We start from the raw sequence: 21059 nt of genomic DNA on the forward strand, positions 1-21059 counted from the left end.
ACATCATTACCTTACTGCTGTAAGTAAATCACTGGCAATCCTGAAGTCAGTTCTGAGTAAGAACTAGGGTGTCCTAAAATCTCCAGTTCAAGCAAAGCACAGACAGAAGACACAATATAGTGTTGTATTTTGCACGATCTATTTAAATAAAAATAGCAACTCACATTTTGGTTTGGAAAGATCGTCCCGACGTCAGTTGATAGGCAAACCCGGAAGTGCGGCCGGCGGACAGCTCGGGACATACAGATATCAGTATATGGATGTTGCTGCCGATCTTTCTATACCAAAATGTGAGTTACTATTTTTATTTAAATAAATTGTGCAAAATACTACACTATATAGTGTCTTCTGTCTGTGCTTTGCTTGAACTGGGGATTCTAGGACACCCTAGTTCTTACTCAGAACTGACTTCAGGATTGCCAGTAATTTACTTCATGCTGTTACCTTACAGCAGTAAGGTAAGGGTTTAGTACACCCAGAGGAGTGATTCAGTTTATAATTTACCACCCGGTGCTGTAGTTATATATACATCTATCTGCTCACTGACCACATTTTTAAGTATTTACCTATGTGTTTTGCACACCATTCACAATGATGGACTTTTTACAATAAGAAAGAACTTGTTTTTTGTTTGAATATTTATGCACTACCCACCTTTTATCACTTTAGTGCACCACGTTTTATCCGCACCTATGTATTGAATATATATGAATATTTAGTATTATTTGTACTTGTATACTTGATTCCACAGGAGGTGATTGTATCCTTATACGAACGATTTCTGTTTGGATTTTCACACTCTATTTCATAGGATTTGATTGTAACATTTATTCACTGTATATTTTGAAGATTTTGTTGCTTAGATCAGTGCAGCTCCACACATATATTTTTATTCATTCCACTCAGCTTTGGTAAGGCCTAATAGGCAGCTTAAGCTATCCCTTTGCTTGTTTATTATTTCATCTGATAGCGCAGGGGTCTTGCTTTGTTCTGAGCAGAGAAAATTTGTTCATACAGTGTTACACATTTATTGTTTGGCACGGTATAATCTAATTTTTCATAGCACAGTTTTTTGATTTTATATGTAAGATATGGTTTCTAAAGAGGCTTTCAAATTGAGAACTTCTAGTTGTGGTCATTGCTTCCATAAAATGATTTGTCTGTGTACATTTTGTGTATATATTCTGCAAGACTGGAATTCAACTTGTGCATTTATGTACTACATTTTTTCTGACATTGCCTGTGTTGTCGTTTTTCCAGCATGTCGAAAAAAACTGAAGATTATACCTTTACTTTAGTGTTACGTTTTGTTATACTGCTTTTCTTAAGAAAAAAAAAAAACAAATTGCAGTATTTTTTAATCCAGAGCATTTATTCATTGGAATAGCCTTTGTGATTTGTTTTCCTATCCTTTAAAAAGTTTTGCAAAATACTATTCGTATTTGTTTATACGTTTTCCAAAATACTATATTAAAGTTCATTTTATTATACAAAAGTATAATAACGGAGTATGTACTTTATTTTCCCTGCTTTCACTTTTCAACCTGGTATGTATATTAATATGGATTTCAAGTGAATTCATTTTCTAAATTTTCTATTTAAAAAGGAATCTACAGAAGACAAGCAACGTTCACTAAGAGAGCGCTTGGATAGGCTCTTCAGTTGCAATGAACGACGGTGTGGACAAGCTCCTGTGTATGGGGCAGACCTTTTATCACAGTTTACCTTGCGTTATCCTGATGCGCGGCCTTTTATGTTGAATACACAGTGGAGCTGGACTGGATCAGTACACTGTGCCATCTCGTCTCAATCTCCGGAGAACTCCAATGATCCATTGCAACACCTTATCATGAGCATAAAGCAGCAGGAAGCAGTTATGGAGCCCATTGCCGAAAGGTAAATGGCATAATCAGATGTGTTCTCCTAATTTCCAACCAATAATCAGTAGCACAATTAATTGCTGTTGATGTATTCTTTTTTGTATTGGTAATCCATTTGAAACAGACCCCCTTTTGAATTACAATAATATGTATTTTCTATCTTTTTTTATTCCCATATATTCTGGCTCTGTAAAATCATAACAACCAGGTAGCCATTGCTACTGTGTCTATATCCTAATCTTGCAGTACAGACACAGAGCTTGTATTTACAGGCTATTATATGCAATTACCTTTAGGTGATTGGACACTGGCAAACATTGCTAGGGTGTCCTCTAGTGCACAATCTTATAACCCCACACACTCAGTGAGATGCCAGTTTTTTGCTAGTGTCCTTAGGTGATTGACTTCTTCTTTTGAGAAGAGTATTCTTTTTTTCCTGGCACCTCTATCAAGATATGACTGTTTTATGCCCTGGGCTCTCTAGCAGTTTCCGAGTTGGTACCCCTTGGTGTTACCAGTTAGGAACTATACCAACCTGTGATGTTTGCTCTGATTAGTGGATCTTATGTTCCTCTCTCCTTGTACTCTCCTTGGCATAAAGTGAAATGCAGGGTGCTTTACACTACCAGGTGTTTGGTCCATCTCTATGTCTGAACCCCTGACAGACCCAGCGATGTTAATAAAGTAAGACAGGATTTCCCTGTATTTTGAACTGGTTCCTGGCTAATAATAGACCTACAGTGCAGATATATGGGCAAAGAAATGGGGAGTTACTTTGTGTTGCTCCATTGCTTTTTATGAGCCACAGGCTATGGCTTCTCGACAAGTTTCCACTAGAACACTCTGACAAAATGCGAACTAGTCTTTGCCCAGCAGCAACCTATTCTCCACAGCCAAAACAAGCCACCATAGGCTTGAAGAGGCTGGCAAAATTAAAAAAGACCTTTCTCTGTCGCTCATTGACAGACGTAGTCCTCCTTGATTAATATCAACTCGGGTTATACTGCCCTCTACAGGAGTAGGACTAGACAGGAAAGAAAACGTTCTGGCCACACCCTAGGGGCAGTCCAAGAGGGTATATCCTCTCACTTCCTGCTACAGCAAATCAGTTTTTTTCTGTCTAGTTAGGAGTAAGGACCTAGATTCCTTGCTAGGATCTTCGGTCCTGGCAGGATTTGTTTTTTAGAAATACTTTTTTAGACAGCTTTTTTTTCTCCAGTGTTCCTGTGAGATCTTCAAGCAAGTACGCTGAAACTGGGCGACGGGCTGGATGTTGAGATCCAGTGGTCACCCCATTTCAGCCTACGAGCGCGTGCAGGCCATAGCTCCGCGCTGGGTCGGCCGCGACATAGTCCCACTGGACGGGGACTGACCCTGCGAGTTAAACGTCTCGCCTGGACGCCAATGACCAACAGAGTCACGGCGTCCGTATTGGTCGACAGCCTCCCCACCCCGGTGGAGAGGGGTTCTGTCAGGAGTTGGCGCCCGCCTGGTTCCGGTATGGTGAGTAGAATGTTCCCCCTCTCCCCCTGTCGGGTTTGTTGGTGGACGCGGGCCCCTCTCTGGGATGGTCGGACACTCGGTTTTCTGGGTCTCCCCTCTATCCTATAACAGGTCACAGATCCCCCAATTTGAGTGTGATTTTTGTGAATAGAAACCAGGAGGCTTGGTTTGGGAGCTGACGATCTAAAAGTCACTATATGACTGTAAGGGTGACTGAAGTCAGTGGCAGACTACTAAAAGGCATTACTATTGAGGTATAGAGGTATCCTACCTGTCTAGTGTGTACACAGGCCGATGCCTATGCCTGAGTTACTGCAGCCACAGATCGCCATCCCTCCAGAAAGCCGGTCACTTCCACAGGCCACACAGCCTCCCGCAGGCCGAGGCACTTCCGCAGGCCGCACAGGCCGAATGCACACATCCCGCAGGCCGCTGCTAGCTTGCAAGCCGCCGCTATCCTACACAGGCCGCCGCCATTTTCCTGCAGATCGCACGAGGCCGCCATATTGGCGTAGCCTCGTGTCTCCAGCATGGGGGCGGCCATGTTTGAGGTGACCAAACACCTCGTGGAGTAATTGGGAGGCGCCGGAAGGCGTGTAAAGGGGCGGAGCCGCCTCCTTGGCCCAGGGAAAGCAAGCCAAAGACTTCCTGTCTGTAACGGACAGTGCTGGAAGCAGGTTGATAAGAAACTTCTGTGCATCAGGTAAGCCTTGGGGTCTCTCTCTCTCTCTCTTTCTGAGGGGTCCAAGCAGGTAGACTGAGGGGCGCTACTGCGCTGGGGGACTAAGTTAAAAAAAAAAAAAAATGTTTTTTTTCTTGCAATTAATTTTTTTGTGTTTTGCTGGCAAGTGTCTTGTTACATGAACCCTGCCACACATGTATCCCCACCTGATCCCCTCAGGGTGGCCGCAGGACCCTCCAGTACCCCACTTGTGATGATGCATTATCAGCGTTTTGGAGTCTTTGGTATCCCGGGTGGAGGTAGCCTGTCGGACGGGGGTCAAGAAAAGCGACCCCCGCATACCCCTATGTCATCTGATACCTCAGATACGGATTCTGAGCTGGTCATTGCAGTCCCTTTTCTGGGTTTGTTGTCTCGGGTACGGTCTCCTCAGACAGTAAGGAGGACGCTTCTGCCTCCGCCATAGCACAAGAAGCGTTGGTGGAAGCACTAGTTGTGTCTGTCCGGGAAACCTTAAATCTTGAGGTTACACCGGCAGAGGTAGCTGAGACTCATATTACTTTTTTGGTACTAGCAAGCCTACCAAAAATGGTGAAGGGTTTCCCTTGCCCAAATTGGGTCGTCCGTAAATGAGCCCTGCTATTTCCAAACGCATGGCTAGGCGCTATCATTTTGAGGAATCCCTCATTTCAAAGATGGACGGTACCACCAATAGTGGACTCACCGATTTCCAGACTAAATAAAACCACTGTTATCCCATTGGATTGACAGAATGGGCCCCACCCATCTCTGGGGTGGGGGGACGTCTTCACCGGTTTCCGGATCCAGGGCTTTCCAGAATCCCGGATAAAGGGGTTCGCAAGGTCATATGGTCGGGATACAAGATCGAGTTTCGATCACTTCCACAGGTGCGATTCTTCCCTTCCAATATTCAACATCCCCGGGTCGCTTAAAAAGCTTTGCGGGGGACAGCTTGATACAACAAGCAGTGGTAGTTTCCATTCCTTGGAGGAGTTCTAGTCGAACTTGTTCACAATGCCCAGGAAAAAGGGCTAGGTGCGTCCAATTCTGGTCTTGGAAGAGATGGAGTCCATCCATACAGTGGTGGCCTCCCTGCATCAGGGGGATTTCCTGGCATCCATAGACATTTAGAATGCCTATCCTTATATCCCCATCTTCGCAGGACATCAGCGTTTTCGTTGCTTTTCCCAAAGATCATCCCTGGTTCCCACCAGGAGACTGAACTATCTGGGCCTAATTTTGGATACATCCTTGGCAAGAGTGTTTCTCCATGCGGAGAAACTCCAGAAGATTCAGTCAATGATTCGGATGTTGCTGTCCTTCAACTGGCTGGGATTGATGGTCGCCTCCTTAGAGGCAGTACCGTTTGCCCAGTCTCATACCCGAATTCTCCAAGGAGGAGATTCTTCCCATATGGAATCGGAATCCCGATTCCCTGTACAATCGGATCCGATTGAGTGAGCGGACCAGGGAGGCTCTGGTCTGGTGGCTTCGGTCTCCGATGCTCAGCCAGGGGAAGTCATTTCTTCTGATAAATTCCAGGTTACCGATAAAAGTGTTGGAACTGAGAGCGATCAGACTTTCTCTGATTTACTGGACCGAGCAGCTCCAGGGCAGCCCGGTTCGGATCCAATCGGACTATGCCACGGTCATGACTTATGTCGATCACCAAGGGGCACCAAGAGTGCCCTGGCGGCCCTAGAAGTGGCCAACATTCTTATTGGGGGAACAGTTCCAGTTCTCGCCGTGATATTTATCACGGAGGTGGACAGGCAGATTATTTCAGCCGTCAGATTCTGGATCAAGAGGAATAGTCTCTTCCTCCAGAGGTATTTCACCAGCTGTCCCTTCATTGGGGCACCCCGGATATGGATCTGTTGGTAGGTTGGCTCAACAGGGCTCGCACCCGCGATCCTCTAACGGACGCAGCAGACGCGCTGAACGGCCTGCAAAGGCAGTATCAGCTACTATATGTCTTCCCCCCTCTCAAATTGTTGCTGAGATTTCTCCGCAGGATAGAGGTGGAGGGAACTCCAGTTATCCTGGAAATTCCGAGCTGGCCTGGTCAAGCCGGGTACGCCGACTTGGACAGGCTAGTCGCGGACGCTCCTTGGAGACTTCCTCTCAGGGAGGATCTGCGGTCTCAAGGACCGATCTTCCATCGGGCTTTACAGTCGCTGGTTTTAATGGCCTGGCTATTGAGACCCAGGTACTGAAGGACAAGGGGTTGTCAGCTTCAGTTATTCCTACTCTAATTAAAGCAAGGAAAGCGACTTCCAGCAAAGTCTATTATCGCACATGGAAGACTTAGATCGCGTGGTGTGAATCTTTGGAATTTCCCCCCACGTACCTATTCGGTGACCCGAATCTTGGCTTTTCTGCAAAAGGGGGTTGAGCAGAAACTATCCTTGAGCATTATCAAGGGTCAGGTTTCAGCATTAGCAATCTTCTTTCAGAAGCCTTGGGCTATGGTGTTTGTCGGTTCTTCAGAAACCTCCCTTTTAAAATATCAGGGAGATTCCCTTGCTTACATTATCCCAGAAGGTGGCCTTCTTGGTGGCTATCACTTCTGCACGCAGGGTGTCAGAACTGGCTGCATTATCATGCCATTCCCCATATCTAGTGGTTCATAGGGATAAGGTAGTTCTTCATCCGAAGCCATCCTTTCTTACTAAGGTGGTTTCAGATTTTCATCTGAATGAAGATATTGTGCTACCTTCCTTGTGTCCTAAGCCCAATCATCCTCAGGAATATGCGTTGCATTCATTGGATGTGGTTCGGGCAATCAGGGTATGCCTGAAGACTACGGAATCGTTCCGTAAGACGGATTCACATTTTGTGATCATGGATGGCCCCAGAAAGGGGTTGCCTGCATCTGCCGCGACTATCTCCAGATCGATTAGGCAGACGGTGGTACAGGCTTATTCTATTAAGGGTCGGAATCCTCCGTTCCCTGTTAAGGTGCACTCTATTCGGGCGCTTAATGTTTCCTGGGCCTTCCACCATCAGGCGTCAGGGGTCCAGGTTTTCAAGGCGATTACTTGATCGTCGGTTCATACCGTTATAAAGTTGATGTGATGGCATCGTCGGATGCCTCATTTGGCCGCAAGGTTTTGCAGGCCGCAATTTGAGGAGACCGTTAGTCTACCTCGAGGGTTTGTTGGGTTTTTTCACTTAGGTCTCATCTTTTTGCTCAATGAGTCCTTGATGCTTCTGGTTGGCTCCGGTTGAGCCTTCTGGATTTTGATTTCTGTTATCCCACCCCTCATTTGTGGCACTGCTTTGGGACGTCCCGAGTTGATATTAATCAAGGAGGACTACGTCTGTCAATGAGCGACAGAGAAAAATGGATTTTTGTAAAATCTTACCGTAAAATCTTTTTCTCTTAAGCTCATTGACAGACGTAGTACCCGCCCCTCTGTTTTTGAGTTGGGTTGGGTTAAATTCTCTAAACACTGCTTTGTGACATAACTGATTTGCTGTAGCAGGAAGTGAGAGGATATACCCTCTGGGACTGCCCCTAGGGTGTGGCCAGAACGTTTTCTTTCCTGTCTAGTCCTACTCCTGTAGAGGGCAGTATAACCCGAGTTGATATTAATCAAGGAGGACTACGTCTGTCAATGAGCTTAAGAGAAAAGGATTTTACGGTAAGATTTTACAAAAATACATTTTTCCCTTACTTGCACAAATTTAGAGTGCACTACATGAGAATTGGCCTTATCTTGAAAGATTGACTCATCCTAAGCGTTTTGCTAATATATAACCTATGGAAAAGGAATTTAACCATAACCGACTGCTCACAGTGATATTACTGCGCCAGTGCAGCTCCCCTGGGTCTGGACTCCTAGTGGTCTTGGCGGAGACTCGCTCCCGCTGTGTTTAGATACAGCAGGAGTCGGGGCCGAAGGAGGAGAGGCAGCGATTGCCGCCTCCCTTCCCCAATCATCGGGGAAAGTGTGAGAAGACCCGCCTGCTTATGTAAACAAAGCAGGCGGATCTTCTTCTCAGTGACAGATGGGCAGAGATCCCAGGATTCAGCATAGCTGAACCTGCGATCTCTGTGTCCCTCACAGAACCCCCCACACGTCAGTAAGCATGAGGCATACATTTAACCCCTTGATCACCAACAGTGTTAACCCCTTCCCTGCCAGTGTCATTATTACAGTAACAGTGCATATTTATAGCACTGATTACTGTAGTAATGTCACTGGTCCCCCCAAAAGTGTCAAAAATGTAATTTAGGGGTCCGATCTGTCCGCCGCAATGTCGCAGTCCTGCAAAAAAAAAAAACTAATCGCAGAAAGCCGCCATTACTAGTAAAAAAAAAAAAAAAAACAATAAAAATGACATAAATCTTTCTTGTAGTAAACGCGATAACTTTTGCGCAGACCAATCAAAATATTCTTATTGCGATTTTTTTTTTTCTTTCTTTACCAAAAATATGCAGCAGAAAACAAATTGGCCTAAAATGTTAAAAAATTTTGATTTTTTAAATTTTTTGGGGGGGAATGTTATATAGCAGAAAGTGAAAAATATTGTGTGCAAAAATTAAAAATTGCACAGGTAATCAAATACCACCAAAAGAAAGCTCCATTTGTGGGAAAAGGACATAAATTTTGTTTGGGGACATCGTCGCAAAAACACGCAATTGTCTGTTAAAGTAGCGCAGTGCTTAATCACAAAATAGGGCCTGGTCAGGAAGGGGTAAAATCTTCCAGTGCTTAAGTGGTTAAAAAGTAAATTCCTTCTAGCTCAATCCATAATAAACAACTTAGAATAATTGAAACCGACACCCTCAGCCCTATTGTGTAAATGCTCTAGAGGATATAATTTCATGTGTTTTATCCTTGTGCAAATGCACAGAATTTTGTGGTTAGAAGTTTAATCTGCTGAACCTGGTTGTAAGAGGCACCTTATATGCATGCTTTTTGATTAATAACGACTATATGGGAAATCACTTGATAAATACAAGGAAGTCACTAGGAGAAATGTAATCTTACCCACAAGAAAAAGCCTATGTCAGGGCTTACCTTGGTTGGAGTCTGTAGCGCAGAGATGTACGCTCACCCTTGCAGATATCCACAGTCCAAGGTGACCAGGTAAGGAAGCCACCTGGGCTGTGAATCTGTGCACGGGGGCTTGGCAGGAAAAGTGCTCCAATTGGCAGTATCGGCAGGAATACAAACGGAAGGATAGTCCAGGAATAACCCTAGTCAAAGGATGCCACAAGTCAGGATTAATATGGAGGTCAGAAGCTGGAGTCAGTCTGGAAAACAAGCTCAGGAGACAAGAACACAAGAACTAAATCTGTCAACCAGGAACAATGAATTGACACTGCTCTCAGGGAGAGGCAGTGTTTTATACCTTGCTTAAATGAGCAATTAGCTTCAGGTGGACAATGAGAGACAGGAGCATTCTTAGGTAAAGTCCAGCCCCCTAGTGATGCAGGCAATGCCAGATAAATAAGACTGGATCCATATGAGTTGAAGTATGGCTCAGAGACAGGATAACAGGCCCAGAACATCAAAGTACCCAGGTTCAAATCTCTTGCAAGGTACTTTACGGCGGCCACGCCTGGCCATCTGTATGGCATGGCGAGAGCTGTGACAGCCTAAAGTATTCTACTCCTACGGCTACTATCTCTTATCAGCTAAAGGGATCATTTTTCTCTTCCCAGCCATCCACCTTAAAACCAAGGCTTAGTCCTTCCTTTAATTGCCATCCTAGGACCTAGAAGTCCACCAAGCCAGCCCAGAACTCCCAATGAAGGCGCACCCTCACTGCTCGAAGTGGGGGGCATCTATTGGCATTTGTACCATTCTAGATCCCAGACGCCCCGGGCCTCTGGTTCCAATTTTTTTCAGAGGGGTACAAAAGGACGTTTCAGTCCTTGAAACTTTTAGCTGAATATTAAACTTCAAAAGTCCGCCCTCAAGTCCTCACACTGTCTGGAGTCTATCGGCCTAATCTTGGACAGAATTTTTCTTCCTCCAGAAATGATTTACTTTTTAAGGTTCATTTTGTCCAGTTTTACTATAGGTCACTTCAAATCAACATCTTCACATCCTGGTACTAACAGATCCAATTTTTGGAATGTCCTATGTTTGTATCCAGCCAGACAAAAATGTCCATGGCATGGGGGATCTCTAACAACTTCCTAACTGTCCAGAGGACCTGGTCCTCACAGGAACCAAGACTCTGCATTAACTTTCTGGAGCTGAGAGCCATCAAATAAACTCTACAACACTGGACCTCCTTTTCTAAAGGGTCACCCAGCCAGGGTGTAGTCACAGTGCCACGGCAGTGGCTTATATAAGCCATCAGGGGGACACCAGAAGTTGAGCTGCCCTAGGAGAAATTCATCTTTCAGCTCTCCACATCTTTGATGTTGACAATTGGCAGTCAGACTTAAGCCGCTGATGTCTAGACCAGGGAGAGTCATGGGATACCAGATGTGGGCATCCTGGCCTCCAGGTTCATCAACATCCTCCAGCAACATCAAGCTTAAACACATTTGTAGCCAAGACCAGGGATCCTCCAGCCTTTGCAGTGGATGCCCCAGTGATTCCTTTAACTCCTTCTGGCTGATATATGCCCTTTCCCCATAAAGATTCTCCCTCAATTGCTGCACAAGACAGAGGGAGAAGGTGTTCTGGTAATCCTTGGAGATCCTGTCAAGATGACGGCCTGCAAACGTCAGTGCATCAAGCTCATTGACATGCCATCAGAGGCCCATGTTGGGTAGAAATCAATGCACCGACGATTGGACGCTGTTGCAGACGCTCAGATGAAACCCTTGTTTTTTTTCTGTTTGCTGTGTTACCCTCCCTTAGGTATACAAGCCCTGTGTTCTGTACTATATGATTAAGAAAATAGGAATTTAGACTAAATTGTTTATATTGGAGTACAATACAGAACACAGGCCCCTATACTTTGTCTTCTTTTGTCATACATTTTTTATTTTTTTGCACTAAAAAATGTCTAGTCTAACCGGGTGCGTGGGACTATAGAAGTGTTCACTAGGGGTGGCCCTAACAGCAGGTGTTTTTGTTTTGCCAGTATCCAGTCACCTAAAAGTTACCTGAATATAACCCATGGTCTGTGAATACAAGCTCTGCTTCCTGTACTTTACTCAATTCCTTCCTAAATAGTAATGCATAAAGAATCAAACAAAATAATTAACAAAATTGCCTTTTAGTAAGATGTTAAATTCGTAACATTTTTTCCTTTTTTAGGTTACTGTGTGTAGTCCCTCCAGCTGTTGCAACTCCTTTATCTATGACAGTGCTGCATCCTCCTCCCATGTACACTCACAACATGAAGATCCTTAAACACTGTCTAAGGCAGCATGCAGATCCTTACATTCAGGACATACGAAAGCGAACTTCTCCTCACTGTGTGCAGGATCCAGATTTGCGGCTCATCCAGCGGGACTCGGGTAGGTTGAAAACAGATTTGTGGTTCTGATCCTTTTTGCCTTTAAGAATTTACTGCCTATTATATTTTTACTTCTTGAGGAAGATGTAGTATTTATGTATTCCCTATCAAAGGTAATAAGGCGTAGCCTATATCAAATGTGTTCAACTATATGTAAAGAGCCTTTAAGAGTTTAAGTAGATGCAAGTCTGAATAGGGTAGAGGTTCTGCAATGCTGCAAAGATTAAATAGTTTCAAACCGTGGTATGAAAGGGGCTGTATTAAAATTGAATACACTGTGGTTACTTTGAGCAGCATGGAAAAAACTTTCATTTAGGGAGAAACTATGCGTGTCTGTATTTTTACAGTACTTATTTACGTATCATAGACACATTTGTAGAGGGTGATCTGCTAACAGCCTAAAGATTTACTAATGTTCAGGGGTCTGGGCTTTAGCAAAATGGCAAGCTCTAGCAAGAAGAAAAATGAGCAATGCTCCTAAAGGCAAATTGGAGCGCACACTAATTTAGGTAGCATAATTAACAATTTGGAATTTGTTTCTTGCTAAAGGACAATTTTTTTATCACATTGTTCTGGGTAATGTTCCACTTTAAGCTGATGCCACAGCCTCCTGGGATGGCCCACCTGTTTTTTATTTTTTATTTTTTGTTACCTTAATGCAGTCTGTGCATTAAGATTAAAAAAAAACTTGGGGGCGTGGCCAGGACAGGCATGTGAGCAGATTTGCTTCACAAAGCTCCTGCTATTATTCCTCCAAAGATCCTCTCCCCAGCCAAGATAACAACAAACTGAGGCATAAAAAAACAGACTGCAGGAAGACACCCCAAGGATTCCTGGCAGTGGCATCCTGATCAGGAGACAGCAATGGTGAGGGGCAGAAACAGAGAGGAGGCCGCAGTGCCAGATGGACAAGATGGCACCCAGACTCCCCAGCCACAGTGTGGCCCGAGAGACAAATCCAAGGACCCAACAAGTAAGTTCTCTAAAGCCACTGGAAAAGAGCAGCCACGAGACATGCTTTTCTATGCTCATAGACTGACAGGCTTATCAGATACCTTGGCTGACTCAGCCTCCCCCTTCTCCACTGAGCAATCCTGTACAGCAGGAATTTAACACTTTAGCTCCTGATTTTTGTGCACCTGCATTGACATCCTCAGAACAAGACACAGAGCAGGCATCCCAGCTATCCGTCAGTGAAATCCTAAAAGCAGTACACAAATGCACAGCATCAGTCGATGATAATCTTAAAGAGCACTTAGGGGGTTTGAAAGAGGAGGTGTCACTGCTAAGGCAAGACCCGCAAAAGATTAGGGAGTGCACCACAGCCACTAAAAGTCGCATTAGCGACTTTGAAGATCAACTCCCTCCTGTTGTCAGGGACACTAAACTTGCACTACAACAAGCAGCTGCTTCTCATAATAAGACAAACCTTGACGACCGGCTGAGACGCGCAAAGTTGGAATGCCAGAGAAAACCGAGGGTAGGGATCCCACGCAGTTTGTGGAGCGCTGGTTACGGGACACTTTCGGGCAGGAAGCTTTCGCCCCACTATTTGCTGTGGAAAGGGCCCACCGTACACCTCTCCGCCCGTTGCCACAGGGTTCCCCACCAAGACCCATATTAGCACGCCTCCTTAATTACAAGGATAGAGAAATTATCCTGCAACTAGCCAGGGAGAAGGCTGATATCCAATACAATGAGGTATCATTATACCCAGACTTCTCAGCCCAAGTTTAACGCAAACAATCCAAGTTCTATGATGTCAAGGCAAGGCTACACCGATTACACCTACCCTATGCTATGCTGTACCCGGCCATACTCAGTCACCGCAGATGGACAATCTCACTTTTTTGAATTGGCAAGTGAGGCGACCTCATGGTTAGACCGTAATGAGCATAGCTTACACCGCCGACAAGGAGGCGGTGAAGAGGACTGATGTTTGAGAAAACTTAAGAGTTCATGCTACACCACCTATGGATTTAGGCCTTCTCTCTCAAATTCTTATACCAAGTAGGCTGGGGAGCCATTACTTATAGTGCAGAATAGCGAGAGGCTTACAGTGACAAACTTTCCTTTTTTTCAATACCCAAATTGGACGCTCCTATCACTTTGGCGGAGCTTCGGAGGGCGGCCGGTACTTTTCCTACCTGTAAAAATCCTGGTAACGATGGCATCCCGATGGAGGTCTGTCAGATACGGGGAGACAATATCACCACACCCGTTAAAAGTATTTAATGCTTCGCTGAAGGAGGGCCAACTACTGGCAACCATGAACCGAGCTATGGTGGTTCTTCTTTTGAAACCAGACAAAGATCCCCTGGACTCGGGGTCTTATAGACCAATTTCCTTGCTCCAGAGCGACATAAAAATATTACCGAAAGTTGGCTCCTAGATTGAATGAGGTGGTATCGTCGGTAGTACATGAGAATCAAGCAGGATTTATACCCTGAAAGTCAACAGCAGTTAACCTGCGAAGACTTTTTATTAATATTCAGACCCCAACAAATAACACTGGTAATAGAGCCCTACTGTCCCTAGATGCACACAAAGCATTTGCCAGTGTAGAATGGGATTATCTCTGGCTGGTACGGGTTAAATTTGGGTTTGGAACATAGTTCATATCCTGGGTTAGACGTCTATATAGTGGACCATCTGCATCCTTAAAGCGGAGTTCCGGCCACAAAATCGACATAATCGATTTTGTGGCCATCGGCTTGCTTTTCTTCACCTGAAAAGGAAATGGATAGTTAGGATTTTTTTTTTTTTTACTTAGCTTGTTATTGTAGAAAGAAATACTCACCTTTCTTCCACTTCCTCCCTCGGCGGCCGCAGCCCGCGCTGTCACTTCAGGTTTGCAATGATTCCTGGGAGCTGAACGTCATCGCTCCCAGAAATCAATGCACTGGCCCCGCTCTTCACTTCCGGTGCGACGCCACATTCCCTGCCAAACGACTTCTGGGCACCACACCGGTGCAGGCGCATTCTGGGGGAAGAAGACACGGAAGAGGGCGCAGAAGAGGATCGCGCTGGCTTCAACTGCCCACAACAGAGATGGGAAATTTTAACAGTGAGTATTTTTTCTTGCAGGTAAGTGCCAACCAGGGACAGATCAGAGGCTAGCCATTGTGGAATGTACTAGCCCTGACTGTCCCGGGGGTATGTTCATTGAAATTTTTTTTTTTTGTGACCGGAACTTTAAGAATTCTGGATAGGATTTCCTCTGCGCACGGGAACTAGGCAGGGCTACCCCCTGTCCCCATTACTATTCGCCCTCGCCGTCGAGCCACTAGCTTTCCTCCATAAGAGCTAAACCCCTAGTGGCGGGGGTTCCGATATGGGGAAATCCAGGAAAAAATTATGCTATATGTCGATGACCTGTTGCTGCTACTGGAAGACACTAATTTATCTCTGCAGACTGTTATGAGCCTTATTCTTGATTTTGGCCAATATTCTGGTCTGAATATCAATTGGACCAAATCGGCGTTGCTCCTTCTGGATGGAGACCCTACTGAAATAGTAGCCCCCACATGTCCCATTCCTATTACGGACAAATCCAAGTACCTGGGGATATATACGTGACATCCTTCCCCTTAGACTATGGCGCATTAAACATTACTCCGCTTTTACATAAATTTCTTGATAAAATTTACATTTGGAATAAATTGCCACTGTCAGTCGCAGGTAGGGCGAATCTTATCAAGATGATACTAATGCTCCAGCTTCTCTATCCCTTGCATAATTCCCCGACTGTTATATCCTTTAAAACATTCAGAATAGTAAACTCTATATTTAGAACCTGTTTTTTTTTTTTTAATCAGATCATTTCTATTGAGAAAAAGTTTTACAGAACAAACAAAACAAGCTTACACCGAGCTACAGTGCGTACCCGTACAGAAAGTATAAGTAACTAAGCAACAGCAGGATGCATACAATCATACAGCAGTGCAGTAAAATGTGGCAATGTGGATGGTTGCAAAACAATAAAAAAGACCCCAATAAGGGTACACTTAGTGTCTGTGTGTCCCGAACACGAGGGGACCTCCAATATAGCACCCAAGTAGCGGTATAAAAGAAAAGCAGGAAGAGAGAGAAAACAGCACAGACAGCCCAATGGTGAAGCGCCCACTCATCACATCCCCCGAGAACAGAGATCTAGCAGGAGACCGTCAGTGCGACCTCCCTCCAGAGCATACTATATAAAGCATGTTCCAATTTGTAGACGAATACCGTAAAACTAGGACGTGTTCACTCCCCCCATTATCCTATTTGTCACCAACTGAATAGGAGCCAGGCCTGGAAAATCTAGCCACGGCCCCCAAATAAGTTCAAATTTCAAGGTGCTTCCTCTGTGCTTATAGGCAAGATCCTCCCTAACCAAAAGCGATTTAACCTCTTCTGTCCATTCAGCATGGGTAGGGGCGTTTGGGGATATCCATTTCCTCGCTATCAGCTTCCTAGCAAGGAATAGGGTCCGAAGGACTGCAATGTGCACCTCAGGGGCATATAGTTCCTCATCCAACCAGCCCAAAACACAAAGTTTGGGGTCCAGAGGAAGAGCCAACTGCCATATAGAATTCACGGACTGCAACACCGCAGCCCAGTAGCGGTGTAACTTTGGACATTTCCAAAGCATATGCAGGAGAGTGCCGGTATGTATCTTGCACCGAGGGCAGAGCGGGGTGTCCCTCCTCCGCCATCTGTGCAGTCGTTGAGGAGTCCTGTATGTGCGGTGTATGATAAATAACTGAGTAAGTTTTAGAGAGGAGGACAACGAAACTTTAAGTACATTTGTCCAGGATACCCATCCATTCCTCCGAGGAAATAGGCCCCAAATCTGTGGCCCAATCCTCCTGACATTTTAAGGACATAGACTTCGATACTTGATCCATAAATGAGACATACATGGAGGAAATTTGACCCCGTTTAACCGTCAAATTCAACAAATTGATCAAAATTACCGGGTTGCAGAAACGCCAGTCGGCGCCCTTGGCCTGCGAGGCAAGGGAATGGCGAAGTTGCAAATATTGAAAAAATAGGGAGTTAGGTATACCAAATTCTGTGCGCAACGCCTGGAAATCCTTAAGGGCGCCCCCCCCCATACAGTTGTGCGATAAACCTAAGTCCGAACTGATCCCAGTTCAAGGAATCCTTAAGTTTATCTAGTTCCTGGTAATTAGCGTTAGGAGTGATGCGAGAGAATCTAGTATACCCTTCGTATCCAAAATGTTGCTTGGCCCTGCGCCAAATCTTATCCAACAATAGGAGAGTGGGAAATCTGGGAGATGTCACCCAGCATCCCAGCCTCCAGCGACTCGACCAAAGAGTCAGTTGCCAAATGCGTCTCCAGGACTCGCCTGATCGGATCACCAACATCTTCCCGCAGCCAACTCGTGAGATGTTGCAGTTGGGCAGCCAGATAATAATAAAGGGGGTTTGGGGACCGCCAATCCTCCACCGTCTTTAGCCTCTTGAAGTGTCTCCAGGCGAATCCTAGGAGACTGCTTCTTCCAAATAAGCGCACAGTAAACCTTGTTAAACTTTTTAAAGACGTGGATCGGAATCCATAGGGGCACATTGTGCAAAACATAAAGTAACTGTGGGTTCCAGATCATTTTGAGCAAATTACATCGGCCCACTACCGACAGAGGCAATTTGACCCAACTGGCCAGCTGTGCTTTAAACTTATGGAGCAGGGGGAGAACATTAAGTTTAACATAGCGATGTATATCAGAATGAACCCTGATTCCCAGATACTTAAACTCCTCCACCACCATCACCTGAGACGCCAAGGGGGGGCAGAGCCTCCCGCAGGGGGTCCAAAGGCAGCAGGACCGACTTGTCCCAGTTGATCTGGAAGCCGGAAAAGGAACCAAATCTGCGAATCAGGGCCATGAGTTCAACCAGTGAGCCTGAAGTGTCACCCAAGAAGAGCAGGGCATCATCCGCATAAAGCGCAATTTTTTCCTCCACCTTCCCCCTCCTGAACCCGTGAATCGCAGGATGAGCTCTTATAGCCTCCGTGAGGGGCTCCACAGCAAGGGCAAACAGCAGGGGTAACAATGGGCACCCCTGCTGTGTGCCCCTATGCAAAGTAAAAGATTGGGAGAGCGTATTATTAAACCGGAGACTCGCAGTGGGCGGCGTGTACAGTAACTGTATCCACTTAATGAAGGCTGACCCAAACCCCAGACGTTCCAACACCACCCACAGATAACTCCACTCTACGCTATCGAAGGCCTTGGCGGCGTCAAGCGATAAGATCGCCTATGACCACAGTTATCTGGTGGGAGTTGCATGTTCAAAAAAAGCCTACGGATATTAGTGGCCGTAGATCGTCCTGGTATGAACCCGGACTGATCCCCGTGCACTAGTGTAGCAATGACTTTAGACATGCGCATGGCCAGTACTTTAGCAAGGAGTTTTAGATCTGTCGCTAAGAGGGAGATGGGCCGATATGATTCAGGGTGGGTTGGTTCCTTTCCGGGCTTCAGGAGAACCACCACCACTGCCTCATACATGGATGGGGGAAGCACCCCCGAGTCATATGACGCCAGGATGGTGCGGTGTAGTTCCGGCAGGAGCACCCCGCCAAAAGCCTTATATAGTTCTATAGGGATCCCATCCGTACCTGGGGCTTTAGAATTGGGAAACGTCGCTAGGGCCTCTTGGAGTTCCTCCAATTTAATGGGGGAGTCCAAGTAGGTCCGATCCCCGACGGATAGTTGTGGCAACTGCAATGCCTGCAGAAAGTCCCGTAGATCTCCTGGATCATAGGACACCTTAGAGGAATACAGGTCTTGAAAAAACATGCGGAACCCCTGCAAAATGGCCGGAGAGTCAGCCTATGCACAATCGGGAGAGGTTTCTGCGCCCTAGAAATAACAGCAAGCATGCGACCAGTTTTCTCCCCTTCCTCAAAATAAGCCTGGGAGGTGAAGATACGCTTATGTTCCGCCTGTTTCTGTTGTACAGAACGGTAAAAACGCTGCACCTCAAGCCAGCTGTTCTGGTTATCCGAGGTAGGCGACAGCAGGTATGCGCGCTCAGCCCGTAGCACAGCGTCACTGGCATCCTGAGCCCAGCGTCTACTCTTGGATTTAATGGTAGCAATCTCTTTAATACAAAGACCTCGTAGAAATGCTTTCATGGCGTCCCACACCATTCCTGGAGCTGCAGAGTGTCTGTTATCGGTAAAATAATCAGCAAGGTGTTTAATGAATTTAGCATGGTCTGGGAATAACTGGATCCAAAAGGGGTTTAACTTCCAATGCCCGGATAATCTAGAACCAGGAAGCCGAAGGTCCACCCGCACAGGCGAATGGTCCGACAACCCCCTAGCCAGATACGTGACCTCGGGTGCAAATGAAAAAAGGTCAGAGCCCAGGGCCAAATCAATGCGTTATAGTGAGTAGTGAGTAAGGGAGTGGCAAGAAAACCTAGCCTCAAGCGGGTGTTTACATCTCCAGAGGTTTACAAGGCCCAGCTCCCCCACGAAGGTAGCGAATGGAGTGGGCGTTCTAGGTCCCCCAGGGTTATGCTTTTTAAGAATAGGGAGGAATCCAGTACATTATTAAAGTCCCCCAGGGCCAGGACTGGGACCTGGGGGTGCATACTCAGAAAGCGGGACAGACACTCTAGCACCTTGAAAGTGAACGGCGGGGGTACATAAACATTGACCAATATACATTCAAAAACATCCCATTTCCCCAGTAAAAAAATAAACCGGCCCTGGGAATCAAACAGGGTATCCATCTGCTCAAATCTAGCATGTGCAGATACCAGGATAGAAACTCCCCGTGAGTACTGAGAGTGAAAGGAATGAAACTGGGTAGGGTACTTTCGTGACCGATGGTTCTTAATAGTGTCCACAGTCAAATGCGTTTCCTGCAGACAAACAAAAGTGGGGTTCTGGTGTGAGAGAAAGGTCAATACCGCTGTGCGTTTGCGAGGGTCACTTAGGCCACGTACATTCCAGGAGAGTAGCGTTCCATCATGGTTAGCCATTAGGGACAATCAGAAGCATCGAGGGCCTGCTTAGAGCACAAAGAGCCCACAGGGCCAGTAGCCATTGAAAAACTTGGTAAGCACATCCGAAAGGGTGGCGGTATGGAGGGGGGGGGGGCATACACCTGTAGTCCGGGAGGTACAAGAGAACAGTTCACCTTGGGCAAATGAAAAAGATATAAAACAAACAAGAAACAAAAAAAAGTTGCGCGGGACGGCAGGACATCGTGGATGCAGCCATCCTGTCCCCGCAGGGAGGTGGTAACAAACCCTCGATGGGCTGGGGGGTAAGGGAAGAGGGCCCGAACTCAAACAAATACTAGAGCCATGTAGAACTTAAAACTGGGCTCCAGAAGGCAATGTGGAACTGTAAGCAGTACTTAATCCGAATAGGGAAAGACATCCAAGCTCCTGTGAAGGGGTATAGCAAACCCACACGTAGTGTAAAGCGAAACCAGGATACGGAGGTCATCACTCCGCAGCAGCTCTCATTTGTCGCTCTTGGCGATCCAGCCAGTTGGCCGCCATATTGGGGTTGTCAAAGAAGTGCACGGTGCCATTAGCCACAACTCGTAATTTGGCCGGGTACATCATGGAATACACCAGGGGAATAGCACGTAGATGTTTTTTGACATGCCTGAATCTAGCCCGTTGCCGTTGTAAAGCAGGGGAGAAATCAGGGTAAATAGAGACCCTAGCTCCCTGAATCTCCATCCTGGGTTGTTGTCTGGCCAGTCTCAATATGGTGTCCCTGTCCTTATAGTGCAACAACTTCAGCAGGAAAGGACGATCTGGACCCCCAGGTGGCGGGGCCCGGAACGGTACTCTGTGCGCCCTCTCCACATAGAAGAAGGGAGAAAGATTGTCCTTGCCAAATGTGTCTAGCAGCCATTGCTCAATAAAATCCACCGAGGCTTTCCCCTCCGCTTTTTCTGGTATGCCTACCAACCTCAAATTACTGCGGCGTAGGCGATTCTCCATATCCTCGAGCCCATTCATGGCCACGGATACCCCCGCCGTATTCATCCGGACATCCTGGGCAAGAGGGCCAAGGTCATCTTCCACAGCACTAACTCTACCCTCTAGTTCGGTAGCCCGCTCTCTGATTTTCTGCATATCCTGCCGGATGTGCAGCAGACCTTCCTTCATGCTTTTGACTTCTGCTGACAGGACCGTTATAGATGCACCATAGTTGTGTACCGCGGCTAAGACATCATGAAGGGTAGGTTCCGAGGCGTCCCCAGTGTCCATGGCATCCAGCCCTCCCCCATGCTCCGGAGCGGTACTCACTGCGGTCCCCGGCGGTGATGCGGCCTTGTGCGCCTGAGATGGAGAAGGAGCCTGTTCGGAGGGTGAGTATCTGGCCTGGGGGCTCCGAGCGGCGGCTGAGGTAGTGGCAGACGCAGGATCATGAGCAAATTGCCCCAGTTTGGAGAGCGCCGTGGGCTGCTTGTCCTTTCCCGTCCTCTGTGGTAGCAGAGCGCCGCCATTTTGGGCCTGTTTGGCTGAGTGTGCCCCGTCCTTCTTCTTAG

At 46.4% G+C, this 21059-nt stretch overlaps 1 protein-coding gene across 1 annotated transcript in view; it reads left to right on the forward strand.

The window, feature by feature from the left end:
- Positions 1-21059, forward strand: part of LOC309562146 (E1A-binding protein p400-like) — a 305609-nt gene that overhangs the window by 145583 nt on the left and 138967 nt on the right. Inside the window, exons 25-26 of the mRNA XM_082266271.1 lie at positions 1607-1896; positions 11322-11524. Of these exons, the coding sequence (XP_082122397.1) occupies positions 1607-1896; positions 11322-11524 (493 nt within the window). The remainder of the gene's footprint in view (positions 1-1606; positions 1897-11321; positions 11525-21059) is intronic.

This window comes from Pelophylax lessonae, assembly GCF_965119305.1.
Source record: "Pelophylax lessonae genome assembly, chromosome: 1".
NCBI classification, from domain to species: Eukaryota; Metazoa; Chordata; class Amphibia; order Anura; family Ranidae; genus Pelophylax; species Pelophylax lessonae.